General features: G+C 28.7%; 5 protein-coding genes across 5 annotated transcripts; all 5 read right to left on the bottom strand.

The window, feature by feature from the left end:
* Nucleotides 1-936: 936 nt before the first annotated feature.
* Nucleotides 937-2151, bottom strand: GO595_002518 (uncharacterized protein; the record flags this gene model as incomplete). The annotated part of the gene is made up of 1 exon (XM_067915437.1): nucleotides 937-2151. The coding sequence occupies one exon, from the start codon at nucleotides 2149-2151 to the stop codon at nucleotides 937-939; it is 1215 nt and encodes a 404-aa protein (XP_067777455.1).
* Nucleotides 2152-2574: 423 nt separating this feature from the next.
* GO595_002517 (uncharacterized protein) lies at nucleotides 2575-3728 on the bottom strand (the record flags this gene model as incomplete). Its single annotated transcript, XM_067915436.1, has 2 exons — nucleotides 2575-3314; nucleotides 3380-3728. 2 exons carry the CDS (start codon nucleotides 3726-3728, stop codon nucleotides 2575-2577), a joined length of 1089 nt encoding a protein of 362 aa, XP_067777454.1.
* A 196-nt stretch (nucleotides 3729-3924) lies between these two features.
* Nucleotides 3925-4221, bottom strand: GO595_002516 (uncharacterized protein; the record flags this gene model as incomplete). The annotated part of the gene is made up of 1 exon (XM_067915435.1): nucleotides 3925-4221. The coding sequence occupies one exon, from the start codon at nucleotides 4219-4221 to the stop codon at nucleotides 3925-3927; it is 297 nt and encodes a 98-aa protein (XP_067777453.1).
* Nucleotides 4222-4249: 28 nt separating this feature from the next.
* GO595_002515 (uncharacterized protein) lies at nucleotides 4250-4552 on the bottom strand (the record flags this gene model as incomplete). The annotated part of the gene is made up of 1 exon (XM_067915433.1): nucleotides 4250-4552. One exon carries the CDS (start codon nucleotides 4550-4552, stop codon nucleotides 4250-4252), a length of 303 nt encoding a protein of 100 aa, XP_067777452.1.
* A 5394-nt stretch (nucleotides 4553-9946) lies between these two features.
* GO595_002514 (uncharacterized protein) lies at nucleotides 9947-10387 on the bottom strand (the record flags this gene model as incomplete). The annotated part of the gene is made up of 1 exon (XM_067915432.1): nucleotides 9947-10387. One exon carries the CDS (start codon nucleotides 10385-10387, stop codon nucleotides 9947-9949), a length of 441 nt encoding a protein of 146 aa, XP_067777451.1.
* Between the last annotated feature and the right edge of the window lie 3969 nt (nucleotides 10388-14356).

Here is a 14356-nt window from a genome sequence, read left to right as displayed (position 1 = left end):
ATTAAATATTTTCGATTACATCAAACATCTAAAATTAAATAAAAAGATAACAACAAAACAATTACCGTTTATAGAAAATATTTATTTCTACATTAATGATTGCGTAATATATAAATATGTCATTGCTGTACGTCCTGAAATGTTTAAAAGAGCGAAACGCTTCGGTTTGGAATCATTATATAATGTCTATTGTGGAATAAATGTTAAGATTTACGAACCAATACCAAATACTGCAAAAGGAAGATTTATTTTGATGTGGAATCCAGGCAATTGTGAAATTACAGTTGCTGATGGTGAAGACGAATTACCAAATAATTTTGGCGTTAAATGTTAAAAAGTACCATTTAAATTTTGAGGGTTAAAAAAATAAAAAAATGAACCCTTTTTCTAACCCTCAACGAAACGGATAAAATGAGCATTTTTCGGATGATTTGACATGAATATTGCATGTTTGCTCGAGTTACTGAAAGGTTAACTTTTTTGTGATTTTTTAACCTTCAAAAATAAATGATACATTAAACAATTCAAACATTATTTTTATCTTGCTCCTCCTGCAATTATCTGCTCGATGCTTGCGTTGGTAATTTCAATTTGACTTCTACCGTCAGGTTTCATTGCTCTAACTTTCAATAATGCGTCTTCAAAGTATATTCCTGTTGGTGCGATATACGTTACATTTTTCATTGCGGTATTAGCTAATCTATCTCCGAATAATTCAATCTGAACTGTTCCAGTGGTTGATATTCCACCATGAAGTCCTCACCTTCAGCGAACGGTAACCCTATGAAGAAATTAGAATTATCTTTACCATGCCAAGCTCTTGTTTGAGTATTAACGCCTGAAGCATTATATGTGTTCTTGTAATAATACGGTTGAACTGACGTTTTAATATCTTTTGCTAATGAACTCAAAAGACTTCCATTAAGATTTACAGCATCAAAGTAACATATTAAGATTTCTTGGGTCATCAACGGTTTCATATGCTTCTCTCGGATAAATTTTACCGTCAATATTAAAACTATATCTTATTTGTGGATTCAAGAAGCATGTACGTGAATATTGACTTTGTCTGAATACAGTAAACATAGTATCACAATGTTTAAGTCCTATTGTTGCTGCTGTGTTAAATGATGTTGGAGCACTTGTTGAATTACTTCCGTGTGGTTGTGTGAAATCTCTTACTTGACAAACGTGAATTGGAAATAGCATCGGAACTTGAATATATTTTGCAGCAAGAGCATTAAACACATCCATTTTCAAAAGATATGTTGCAAGCTTAATTTTAACATCTTTTGTAACTTGACTGTTGCAAATGAATTTTTGAGGTGCATCCATCGTTGCGTAAGTTGTTGAACCGCTTCCTGCTGTTGCTTTAATGTTGCTCTTTACTGATTCATTAACATTTCTAAATCCAAGGTCGCATAAATAATCTCCTTCAACTACAGCTTTTGCAGCAACTAATGATTCATGATCGCATACAGGAGCAATAACAATATTTTGATATGAAGGCATCAGTTCGATTGAAAGCTTGCCGCTCCAGTTTGGATAATATCGCATATTAAACAACATTAAGAAATAACTTATTGGAATTCTTAATGGAATCTTAACTATAACTTCTTTTGCTGAGGTAATAGCGCTAAAGTCACAGTAAACGCCAGGAACCATTGAATCATGAGCTCTGATTTTATCAATAGTTGCGAAACAATCATTACCGGCTTTAGCTTCATCAGATAATGAATTAGAAAGCATGAACCATTCATACCTTGCGTTATGAACGTCTTGAATTTTATCTGTGTTTGAATAAATTCTGTATTGGTCTATAGCATCGCATGAACATTTATAACCGACATAATATTCTTTAAACAAAAGATTTGATTGTGACGGAACGGTAATTGGTACTTCTTGTTCTAAAGTAATATATGAATTATCTAAACCAATAATCTTAAATCTATCCGTGAAAATGTCAACGTATGTTGTGTCTCCCTCGTTTATGTCTCCAACATTGCCGTAAGAAGTAGCTGTCGTGTATTCATAATTTCCCGGAATGATTTCAGAAGCTTTAACTGCTTCATCAACTTCATTATACCAATCTTGAAGGTTTCCAGTCATTGCATCAATAACATTTGGCTGTTGATTTTGTGGTGCAAACATTTTATAGTGATAAAAAAAATCAAAACATCAATTAGAATCTAAGTCTTCAATCGTTACTGTATTTGTTAACGGTAACAATCTTCTATTAGAAAAAGTTCTTAAATCATTATAAAATTGAAGTAGTAAATCAGGTGCTAATTGACTCTTATTTGTTCTAGTAAATCCAGCATATTTATGTTGATTTTCTGCTAAAAATTGATTAAATCTATCATCTCCAATTGAATTAATCAAAGCATCAATATTATATTCAAGTTGTATTCTTTGATTATTTTTGATTTACAACTTGTTGTGCAATATCTGATTGTAATTGATTTGTTATTGCTAATTTTTCTTGTCGGTGATAGATTACCGCTAAACATTTGTTGTTGTATTTCAATTTGTGCTTGACTTTCCATTGCTTTTTTTGTATACTCATTCGCTAACTCAACATCTTGAGCTCTTCTTTGATTTTTTAACGTTGCTATTTTTCAAATTTGTATTTTTCTGTATTTGTGCTTTATGTTCGGCAGAATTTAAATATTCTAATTCAGCATCAAGAGCTATTTTATTTTCTTCGGTTGCTTGTAATTCCTCTCTTCTTTTAATTTCTTTTTCACGTTCCTTCGTTTGAACTTTTTTCTTAGCGTTCTTAACAATCGATTCTTTGTGCGTCTTGCTTATTTCTGGTTTTGGTCCTACGGCTGTTTGATATGCTCCTAATTCTTGTGCTTTAATTTCTTCATCAACTGTTTTTCGTTGTTGCTCAATTTCCGCTTCTTTCAATCTTTCAAATCTTGCTCTTGCTCTTAATCCAGGTCGTTGTTTTTCTTCTTCAGCAAGTTGTTGTTGATATAAACCATTAATGCTTTCCATGTATTGATTATCTAACGCCTGATATTGCTCCGGAGTTAATGCTGTTATTCTTTTAATTCTTTCTTGTTCAAATTTTATTTTAGCTTCATTTTGAGCTTTTAATAGTTCATTTTCATAACGTGCTCTTTCTAATTCATATTGTGTCTGTGCTCGCATTTCATTTGCATTCTTATAATCTTCTGATTTTAAAACTTTCTGTAAAGTTTCATTTTCATTCTTTACTTTTTCTAACTCACGTTGCAAGCTACTTTTAATTCGCATTTGTTCATTAGCTTCTATTTCATGTTGGCGTTCAATAGTAAGCATTTTTGCTTCAGCTAATTGAGCTTGAATTGTTGCGTTTTGATCTTTTAATAAATCAATGTCGCCTTTATACTGAGTTTTTTAAGTTCTGCCAAAGCTTTTGCGTAACGTTCAGTTTCTTGTTGAGCTTTGTTTGCTAATTCATGCTGACGTTCAATCTCTCTTTCTGCCATTTCACGTTTTTGCTTTTCTTCGTTATACTTTGCCTCAGCAGCTTTTGTTGCTTTTTTCATATTTCTTTCTTGTTCATCCAAATTCTTTTTTCTTGCTAATTCATCTTGTTTCTCTCTTCGCGTATCATTAATTTGTTGTTGACGAACATCGTTTTGATTTCTCATATTATGTATTGCGTCAAGATTAATATTTTGTGGAGTTTGTGATAAAGCAACAGGAAGAAATGGATTTTGTAAATTTGCCATCATCTGTGACCTAGCAGAATTGGAATTTTGATTATTCGGTAAGGGAAGAATATTTGCTCTGACCGATGCGTTAGGGTTAGATATTGGAGCTTGAGTAATTAATCGATGCCTTAATCCGCGTTTGACATTTTTCTTTGTTTTTCTAATTCTTCGTTTGACTGCTTTCTTTGCCATTTAATTAAAAAATAAAAATATTAATTTATAAGTATTGAACTCTTGCTCTCCATCCGCGTTGTACCGGCACATTATAAACTTGTTCTTGACGTTCTGACGAAACTTGAGCTTCTGACGAAACTATATCTTCCTTTTGCTCCGAACCTTGTGAGTTTCGAGCATCTAGCGAGACTTGCTCGTCATTTCTTGTTTGTTCGACCGAAGGAATTTCCTCAGCATCAATATAAATATCATCCCTCAAACGATGATACTTCTTCTTAAGCTTTTTATGCTTACCTGTTAATTTATCTAATCGTGAATTTAATTCAATTATATGCTCCATTAATAATTGATCGTTTGATAAATAAACTTTACCGTCGTTGTTGTTTTTTAATTACTTTTTGACTAACCGTTGGAGTTTTTGATTTCTTTGCTGTAACTCTAGCGTTACCGTTCTTGAAAAATTTGACGTCAAAAAATTCATTTTCAATTCCTTTTTTAGCATTAGCAATTATAATTTCTTTTTCTTCTTGTGTTAAATCTTTTACTGCTTTCTTTGTTATCTTAACATCCGAAGTTTTTTCTTCATCAACGTTTTCTTCTCCTAATACAATTTCTGTTTCGCTCCGAAGGAGCTCAGGCTCGTAGAGCCGTTCAGTCTCGTTCTCTGCCATTTATTAAATATAAAAAAATCAAAAAATCATTTAATGAATCACATTAATCCAGGAATCATTACTCTTGGTTGAGGTTTCATTACCGCAGGTTTCATTTGATATCTTTGTTGCTTACCTAAATTTTGTTCGTGTTCGATCCATTGTTTAAATTTATCGCCTGCTTGAATCCACGGTTGAGTTTTATCCGAAATCTTTTGACCTGTGTCTAAAACACGTTCGGCTACTTCTTTGCCTTTATCTACGGCTCGTTTAATTTTGTCTTTAATCTTACCGTCAGGAACTGCATCAACTATTTTATCTATTTTATCTGTTATATCTCCTTTACGCTTTCTTACTGTATTCTGTCAAATTATCAATAACATTTTGATTACACCGAGGATATTTTTCTAATTTCTTTCTTTCTTGAATTAAAAATTTCTGAAAATTTTCTGCTTTCTTCATGTCATTTAAAACAAGTTGATATTCTTCTTGAGCTTGTTTTTTATATTGTTCTTTAATCATATCGACCGTTATAAATTCATTTTCAGGTTTTAAATACTTTTCGGGAATGTGATGCATGTTGTACTCTATTTCATCAAGAATCTTTTCATAATCTTCTTTTGTATGTTCTTTCTTAAGAAAATAAGTTCTTTTTACTTCTTCTTTATGCTCAGCAACATATTTATTAATTTTATTTTCGATGTATTTTTGAATTTGTTCTTCGGTTTTATAAGTAACAATGCTCGTTTTTCCATCTTTTACACACGTAAAATTAACAATCGCCATTTAGCTCTTTATATACAAATTAAAAAATCATAAAACTACTTCAAAATTAAGCTTAATTTCATTTTGGCATTTACGGCTGCAAACTCACGATTTTCAAGTGATTTCACAAGATTTGAGAAACTCACTCAGCTCTTCCGAATTTCCTTTAGCTAATAACTTTTTTAGTAGTAGTATTAGTAGTAGTAGTATTTTTATGCCTCACACATTTTAAATATAAATGTCATCATGAATTTAAATATATTTTATTACTTTCAATCAAAACCAACCGATTTATGAGAATAAAAAATCAAAAAACTACTTCAAAACTAAGCTTAATTTCCTTACTTACCTTACTCTTACTTACCTTGGTTTTTGTCCGCATGTATTTATCCTCTTTCTTAAAATTTCTAGTTTTTATAGGTAAGTTAGGTAAGAGTAAGTAAGGTTTTAATATTTTTATTTTTCGCACATGTTTCCTTAAAACCTACCGTTAATCCTAATTTTCAATCATCCTCTCGTCGTTAATGCTTTCTTTTATGTAGCGCGGCTTGAAGCGAGCGTATCACGCGAAGCTTCAATAGCGCTGTGTGTGTGTGTGTATTTTTATGAATTGTCATGTTCTACATATTAATTATGTTTTATTAGTTTAAAATTTTATGAAATTTAATATTTACGACGTTCAAAGCAATTAAAATTAATAGAAAAAAATATACGATGCTATGTGGAGGTTGGATGGAAATAATCAAATCAATTGCTCATTGAAATAATAATGTAAACATTGATTCGTATTCTTTTTGAATATAATTAATCATATGAGCTCCATTTCTGAAATTAGAATAAGTTTGAATTCATCTTTAACTAAACCCCATGTTAACTATGTATTATCTATATCAAATGAAAGTCGTTCAAATTATATATTTGCCAAATTATATTTGAATGATTTGAGCGAATGTTGGTACATAAAATAATGAAAAGAAATACATATAGATGAGAATAAGCACATATAAGTGAGAATAAACATATATAATAAAAAATTAATAAGAATAAATGAGAATCAGCACATATGTGTGAGAATGAACATAAGACAATGAAATGAACACATATATATGAGAATTAACATATAGCAAAAAAAAAATCAATAGCAGAAAATGAAATATTACAACATTCCTTCCACGCCATCTTTGCCGAATTTTATTTATATTCAGAAAAAACATGGCGATAATTCTAAATTATTCAAAATTAAATTGAATTTGAATATTTCTTCATAAAACGAATTGAGGGCCAATTTTTGAATGCAAATTACACCTAATTCAAATTCTCCATTTTGATTGAATAGGGCCTCCATTTTTTGCAGAGGTAGTACCCAAATTTACCACGGTTGTCGGATAGTATTTTAACTTACTATCACCCCTAAATAAAAGGTAGCCATGAATAAAATGTAATAATCTCAGGAATATAAATAATATTTTTTTCATTCATAGGAAAATTTGATTGGGTGCACCCCTTTACATAAACCTTTTGAACTATTTTGACTCAAATGTTGCCCCAATGGCCATCTCGTTACGACCCAATTTTACCAGGAATTCGTTATTTTATTCAAATTAACAATTACAAATACCAATTCGAACGTTATGGTCCGAAAAAATATAGAAGAACATTTTACAGATGTATTTATGGGAATAGAAGTGTATAGAATCATTGTCCTTGCTATGCAGTAATCAATTTTGCTCCTGTTTTAAAAAAATTTCATTATCAAATCAATAATGCACATTCATTTGCTCAAAATAACACAATTAAGATTCAATTTCTCATTGAAAAACAAGTTCAAGCGAAGATTATTAGATGCTTCAACAAAAACAAATATCAAATAGCACCAACATTTATTTTTGAATAGATTTTCAGATGGGTCGAAACCAAAACCCCTCCAAACGAAATGAAAATATATTATATATATAATATATCACAGAAAAGTTCAAAATTTTGTATATGAACTTAATCGTCAATATCGGAAATGCGTAACCTGTACGCACTTTTTGCGGTTATCGTCTCAATTTTCCGATTCTTCTGAGATGTTCACTGATGTATTACTGTATTAATTTGTTATTGTTGACCTACCTGACGTAGTAGTACAGCTGTAGCGTGAATGTGCCGGCGATCCATTCTCAGCCCTGCCATACTGATCCCCCGGTGGTCCAGGAGTTGCGTAAAGATAAATAAACATGAAGATAATGATATGATTTCGCATCAACGACGGTTATCACATGAATTTGATATAATCATGAGCAGTTTCAGTAAATTTTTCGCTACCATCGGACCCGCCAATATTGGCGCCAAAAATTATGACACAATTCAATTTTCTATAATATCTCAATGCTATCAATTTTTCTGATAAAAAAAATTACGAATTTGGACGAGACAAGGGCATCTTGATATACAATTTACTTTAATTAACAAAAAATGAATATTATGTTGTAATATAAGAAATTAATAAATTTAATATAATATAATATCGCAATTAATAGAATTCTTGTTCATTCATTGTTCAATCTTTGTTTGCTCATTGTTTGTTCTCATTTATTCTTGTTTGTTTTTTTGATTCATTTATATTTATTCTTGCTTATTCTTGTTTATTTTCTTGAATAATTCTTGTTTGTTCTTGTTTATTAATTGTTTGTTCTTGTTTATTCATTGTTTGTTCTTGATTTTTCATTGATTATTCTCATTCAGTTATTCATTTGTTTGCTTATATTCATTATCACTCATTATTGTTTATTCTTCTTTGTTCATTGTTTGTTAAAGTTTATTTTTTTACATTCATTGTTTGCTCTAGATTATTCTTGTATATTTCTGCTTATTCTAATTTATTCTCATATGTTTTTGTTTGATCTTATTTATTCAAACTTATTTATTTTTTATTCTCATTTGTTCATTGTTTATTAATGTTTATTGATTTTTTGTTCTTGATTATTCATCATTCGTCCTCATTAATGATTATAAACAATTGTTTATTTCTAATTAATCTTGATTATTATCGTTTATTCTCATTTATTCTTGTTTACTTCTATTCATGCATTTGATATTATTCTTTATTCATTGATTATTCTTGTTTATTCTCAATTATTCTTGTTCATTTATTGATTATTCTTCATTATTTATATTTATTCTCATTTGTTCATTAAATTTTATCATTTATTCAATATTTGTACTTGATAGTACTTGATAATTCTTGATGAATTTTATTCGTATGTAATTATCCATGTTTTAACTTGTTTATTCATTGATTATTATTCTTTGTTCTCATTAATTCTCATTTATTTTTGTTTGCTATCATATATTTATTGTGTATTTTTTGTTTATACTCATGAATTTAATATATATTCTCGATTATTCTTGTTTATTCTATGATTATTATTGTTTATTCTCAATTATTCTTGTTTATTCATTCTCATTCATTGTTTGTTGACGTTTATTTTTATGATTTGTTTATATGTATTGTTCGTTGTCATTCATTCTTGAATGTTTATTTTAATCGATTCTGATGATTATTGATCATTCGTTGTTTGTTTTCATTTATTCCTGTTTATTTTTGTTTGAACTTTTTTTTCTCTTTTTTCGATTTCATTCATTGTTTTTTCTTGCTTGTCTTTGCTTTTTCGTATTTCTTCTTTTTTTTATATTCACTGTTTTTTATCTTTTATTCTTATCATTTTCTTCATTTATTTTCTTTTTTTGTTCTTGTTCGTTCTTGTTTATTTTCATTTATTCTTTTTGCTCACTTATTCTCATATATTATTTTCGATTGTTTATTCTTGTCTGTTATTTTTATTGTCTTTGTTTATTCTTCTTCATTATTTATTTTTGTTTTTTATTTTTAATTCTCCTTGTTCTTACTCGTTCTCGTTTATTCTTGTTTACTTTCTTGTTTTTTCTCTTGAGTCATTTTTGATTCTCTCTTGTTATACAGCACAATGCAAACACAAATTATTTTGATTAATATTTAATATTTTCATTTTTAATCTTATTTTTGTCATTCCATTGGTCCTGTCGATTTGACTTTTTTTTAACTAACTTTCTTTAGTTTATCTTTCACATGCAAACAATCGAATGGCCTGATAGATACACGAAACGACAATCTTGGACACCTGCTCATATAGACATAGATGACTTTACATATTCATTTGATACCTATGGGAGGAAAAACTTTAGACGCGCATATTACAGATGCATTCATGGAAGTAGGTTTTCTTTGCACAAGTGTCCAGCAAAGCTATAAGTAGAATTCAGTCAAGATACTGAGAATTTCAAATATTTGCTAATATCAGAACATAATTGTTTAAACAATGATTTAACAAAAAATCCATATTATTCCGAAACACAAATACAAACCAAAATAGCAGAACTTTACAATGACCCACAATATAACCATTTTCCAGAATCAATATTCAATCATTTATTTAAATTGGGTTAATCAAACGACACCAAAAGGATCGAAAGGTCCACGAAATTCGGTCCCATAATTTATTATAATGGTTTTGGGAACTCCTCCTTTTTGCAGAGCAGCAGAGAGGGCGTTCATTGCCAAGATACTTGTCTTTTGCTCAAGTATCTAATAATGAATAATCAGTATGCTTCTGTCATCAATAAACGCAATTAAATATAATTGCTTATAGTTTTCTTCTGGGAGAAGCTCCATATATGTAGGTCAGTATACCAAGCTTGATTGACATACTTTGCTACAAACCTATTGAGGTGCTCTTTCTTTTTTTCTGGACGATTAAATTGGAACAAGCTAAATTGTTCATATATTGATTTGCATTTCCATATTGTGAGAGACTTTGATGCAAATTGATCTCTCTTGGCTACATTTGCCATTGCTTGGTAACCAACATTAGCTTCCTGCTTATATGCCATTATATAGGCGAGTTCTTCTTGAGTTACAGGAGTAGATGAACGACCACAATTTCGGATTTGGATTTCGAACATTTTACAAATCTCATGTACCCTATCTCTTCCGATGTGGTATTTCTTCATCACTGCCTTTACGCCTTTGGCACAGATATCGTACTTGAACTCTTCAATGCTGAAGCTCATTTAAAGTAAACCTGACAAATATTGGTTCTAAATTTATCAAATATTCGATTGTTTCAATTTCTATTAATTCATTCAATTTTTAATCGAAATTTTTGGACGTATATGTATAAAAAATCTTAAGATGCTTTGAAAATATGGTATTAGCACTTTTCGTAAACGGTTCGAAACTGGATATCAAAAAGTGCTGAACAGAAAACGTTAAGACCTTTTAACGGTCATTTTTTAGTAATCCACTTTTAATGTTAACCGATCGAAAAGTGAAGTGTCAAAAAGTGCGCCTCTTTATTTACTCATTGAATATATTGATAAATAGATATTTGAGTTTTTTTAATATAGTGAATTGAAAAAGTGCAACAGGGGTCAGTACATTTATATGCAAATCTGTATATAATAATTTTTTCTCTTGATTCATTATAATTAATGCAATGTATAATGTATATAATGTCGATAACTTGCTATTAAATAATATTTGTTTCAACATTATTGCCAAATTATATTTTTGTTCTAAAAACATGTCGAAAATTGTACATAATTCGTGATGACATTGAATTAATATATTTCTTCAAAATACAAATTGATAACCAATTTTTGAATGCAAGTTACACTTTATTCAAATTCTCCATTATGATTGAATAATGTTGCCACTTTTTGAATACTGCCCATTCAAATTTCCCACGGTTGTAGGACAATACCAGTGTTTTTACCAACACTTTGATTTCCTAATATTACTATTGCTACACCAGTTTTCAAATTAGGTTGTTGAAGAATTGATGCTATCCAAACTAATATATATATATATAATTCACTTTATTGTTTTCACAAATGACTTCTACTAAATGTTTTAAGAAAGGTCTTATTATATCATATTCAACTTTTGGTAATATTCGATAATCATAACCTCTATAATAACAAAATATTTCTGAATCATCGCTATGAAAAGCTAATTCTTTAACAGGTAATAATAATGTATTCTATAAATATATATCCCATAAAAAAACACTTTCGCTTCTTTTTTTATTACCTTCATTTATAATTCTTTCTCCAACAATTATTTTTATTAACTTTTTTTAGCATATCTTTCATTTTAGTATAACTAACTTCTACACAACGATTTATAGCATCATAATCTTTGAATAGGAATACTTCTGGTGTTTAATCACTTCCTGAAAATACTTTTTTATAATCTGATATTACATTTGATTTATTCATATCATATAGATATTTCTTTATAATATCATTACTATTAAAATTGAAATTAATATCGATATTAATAAACATCCTTTAGTAAAAATAAGAAGAAATTAATTATTTTTAAAACCAAAAACCGTTATAAAGTTTTTTTTAAAGTTCCTTCAGGAGAACCTTTTACTGATCACATTCCTTTATCATATTTAAGGGCAAATCGACCTGGAGAAATGAGTAATATTGAAAAAGTATATTTTGGGGAGAAATAGATGTCTTTATAATGATGTTTTTATAATGATAACTTTTTTATAATGATAACTTCTTTATAATGATGTATTATTGTTATGTTAGTAATACATCACTACCCCTTCATAACTTTCACTCCTATAGCGATTTATTATCACATTACTTACATTACACATTACATATGTTAATCGTATATATACCCATGTAGTTGTGCTGTGTCGTGTAATCCTCAAGTAATTAATAATCAAATAAGATAATATATAGCAATTATAACACTTCAAGACACATCATTAACATCAGTCAAATTATCACAACAAATAGAATAAATTTTTCATCAATCAATTTCGCCACAATATGTTTCAAAAATTAGAACCGAAATGAGATTTCAGTATCGACCTCCTAAAACAGAACACTGGCACACATGTGTAAGAAAGAAGCAGCCAGAAATATTGGGGAAAAATTTAGAAAATTTATCAATAAATATTATTGAGTGAAAAAGAGATTATCGAAAATAAATCGACAAAAATCCATATTTAAATTATGAGAATTTTACATACCTTCCTCTCATTTTTCAATCTATCTTAATGCCGTATTATTTTCACCAGTTTATCATATTTGAAAAATCCTACAATATTTTCCTATTGAAACAAAATTTTCACGAAATATGTCTATTACTTGGCCAAGTGATGGCCGTTTCTTTATCGTTCATATTCTTTGCCAAAAAAACGATAAATTTTTTTTTGAATTTGGCATAGATTTTTGTGAAGAACAAATGAGGTTCGCTTGTCTTTTCATTAATTTATGAACACTCCGAAGAGTAATCATACACAAAAAAGATATTTTCAGGGAAAGACCCCATTTAAAGACCAAAATCCGAATTATTCACTTCGATATCATGAAAAACAATCACAGAAATCCCCAAATAAACAACTTCCCATTGCAAAGCTACCATCCTTCATTAATTTTCCAGGTGGAAAAGGTCCTTCATCAAATTCGTTTTCCAAATATTCATGGCCAATGAATCAAGAGATTGTTGTTGACTTTTTTCCAAGGGCTAAAGTTCCTGTAATATATACTGATTCATCAGATTCTAATCTACAAAAATATCTTACTCGTCATAAACAAAATCAAGTCTTAATTGAAATTGAATGGACACTACAAACTTTCATTTCCTTATTTATTATATGTTCTAAAAAAGGTGTTTTAATCATTCACAATAGTAACCAAAATAATGCGATAATTAAATTCATAAAAGAAACGCCATTTTATACAAAAGGAAATGAAAAAGTTAAAAAGCTACAAAAGTATACTCAATCAAAAGACATTAAAGCAATTGATATAGATATCGGATACATTTTTCCAAAAAGATATCCACGAAATTATGATTATTTAGTAAGTTTATTTTTAGGAAAGTCAAATACAAATTTTCGACCCAAAGTTATTCGGAGTTCCGATTGGAATGCAAAATATCTTACATGTGGTCAAGTTATATGTGCAGCATTTAAGGCTGCTACTGAATTTATGCTTGTTCCAATTCTTATAGCTGCACCGAAAACAATTGGATTATTTTTTAAGTCACAAAAATCATTACAAAAATGTTATCAAACTCCTTATTTCTTTATAAAGAACCATCCATTAACTAATGTTGTTTATATTCCTAATGAAGAAGATGAAAATATTTATATTATGCCAATGTTTGATAAATTTTATGATGGTTATTCATATATAACAGGAGAATTCTTTGGTTTTTATGGATATGGTACAACTTTTGGTATACTTATAACAAATATAGAAATTAAGGAAATTAATAATAATACAATTTTAATGTCAGATCAAGTCTATCAACAAAATAAGAATAAAATTAATCCACAATTAAAAATTAATGAAAACATTGATCAACAATCAAAAGATGAAGATAAAATTTTATTTTTAGCTCTTAAAATTGCTATTAATGTTGATTCTATTGAAAGGAATATTGATCCAGAAAAAGGAAATCATAGAATGCCATCATTTGCAAAATATAAACCAGCAAGTTTTGATTTACCTAAAAATATATCAATGTCACAAATAATATCATCTAAGTTTACAATATTATCACTTCCTATTAATCCTGATCTTAACCTTAAATTTGCTCAAAATGCTTTAGATGAAATTCAACAATTACAAGATGCTGGATTTATAATTCAATATGCTCAAGGCTTTGATATTGATGAAATGTCTAAAAGTTTAAGTATTGGTGATATATCAAACAAATTAATTGAAGATGTTAACAAACTTATTTCGAATTTTCCAAAAATTTCATATGATGAATTATATCAACTTTTACTTGAAATTGAACCACTTTCAAAAGATGAAAAAAATTATGAACAAATTCTTCTTTCACCTGATTTCCAAGATTTAAGTACTAGAAATATAAAATCATTAATATCTATGCTTAATTATTCATATCCAATAAGAAATAATTTCATTAATGAAATTATTAGAATTAAAGGAAAATATAAAATTGAAAAAAAGGAATTTCAACAAGTAAAACAATTA

The sequence above is a fragment of the Histomonas meleagridis genome (assembly GCF_020186115.1).
Source record: "Histomonas meleagridis strain 2922-C6/04-10x chromosome Unknown contig_18, whole genome shotgun sequence".
NCBI classification, from domain to species: Eukaryota; Parabasalia; order Tritrichomonadida; family Dientamoebidae; genus Histomonas; species Histomonas meleagridis.
This window is presented reverse-complemented; position numbering and strand designations above follow the sequence as displayed.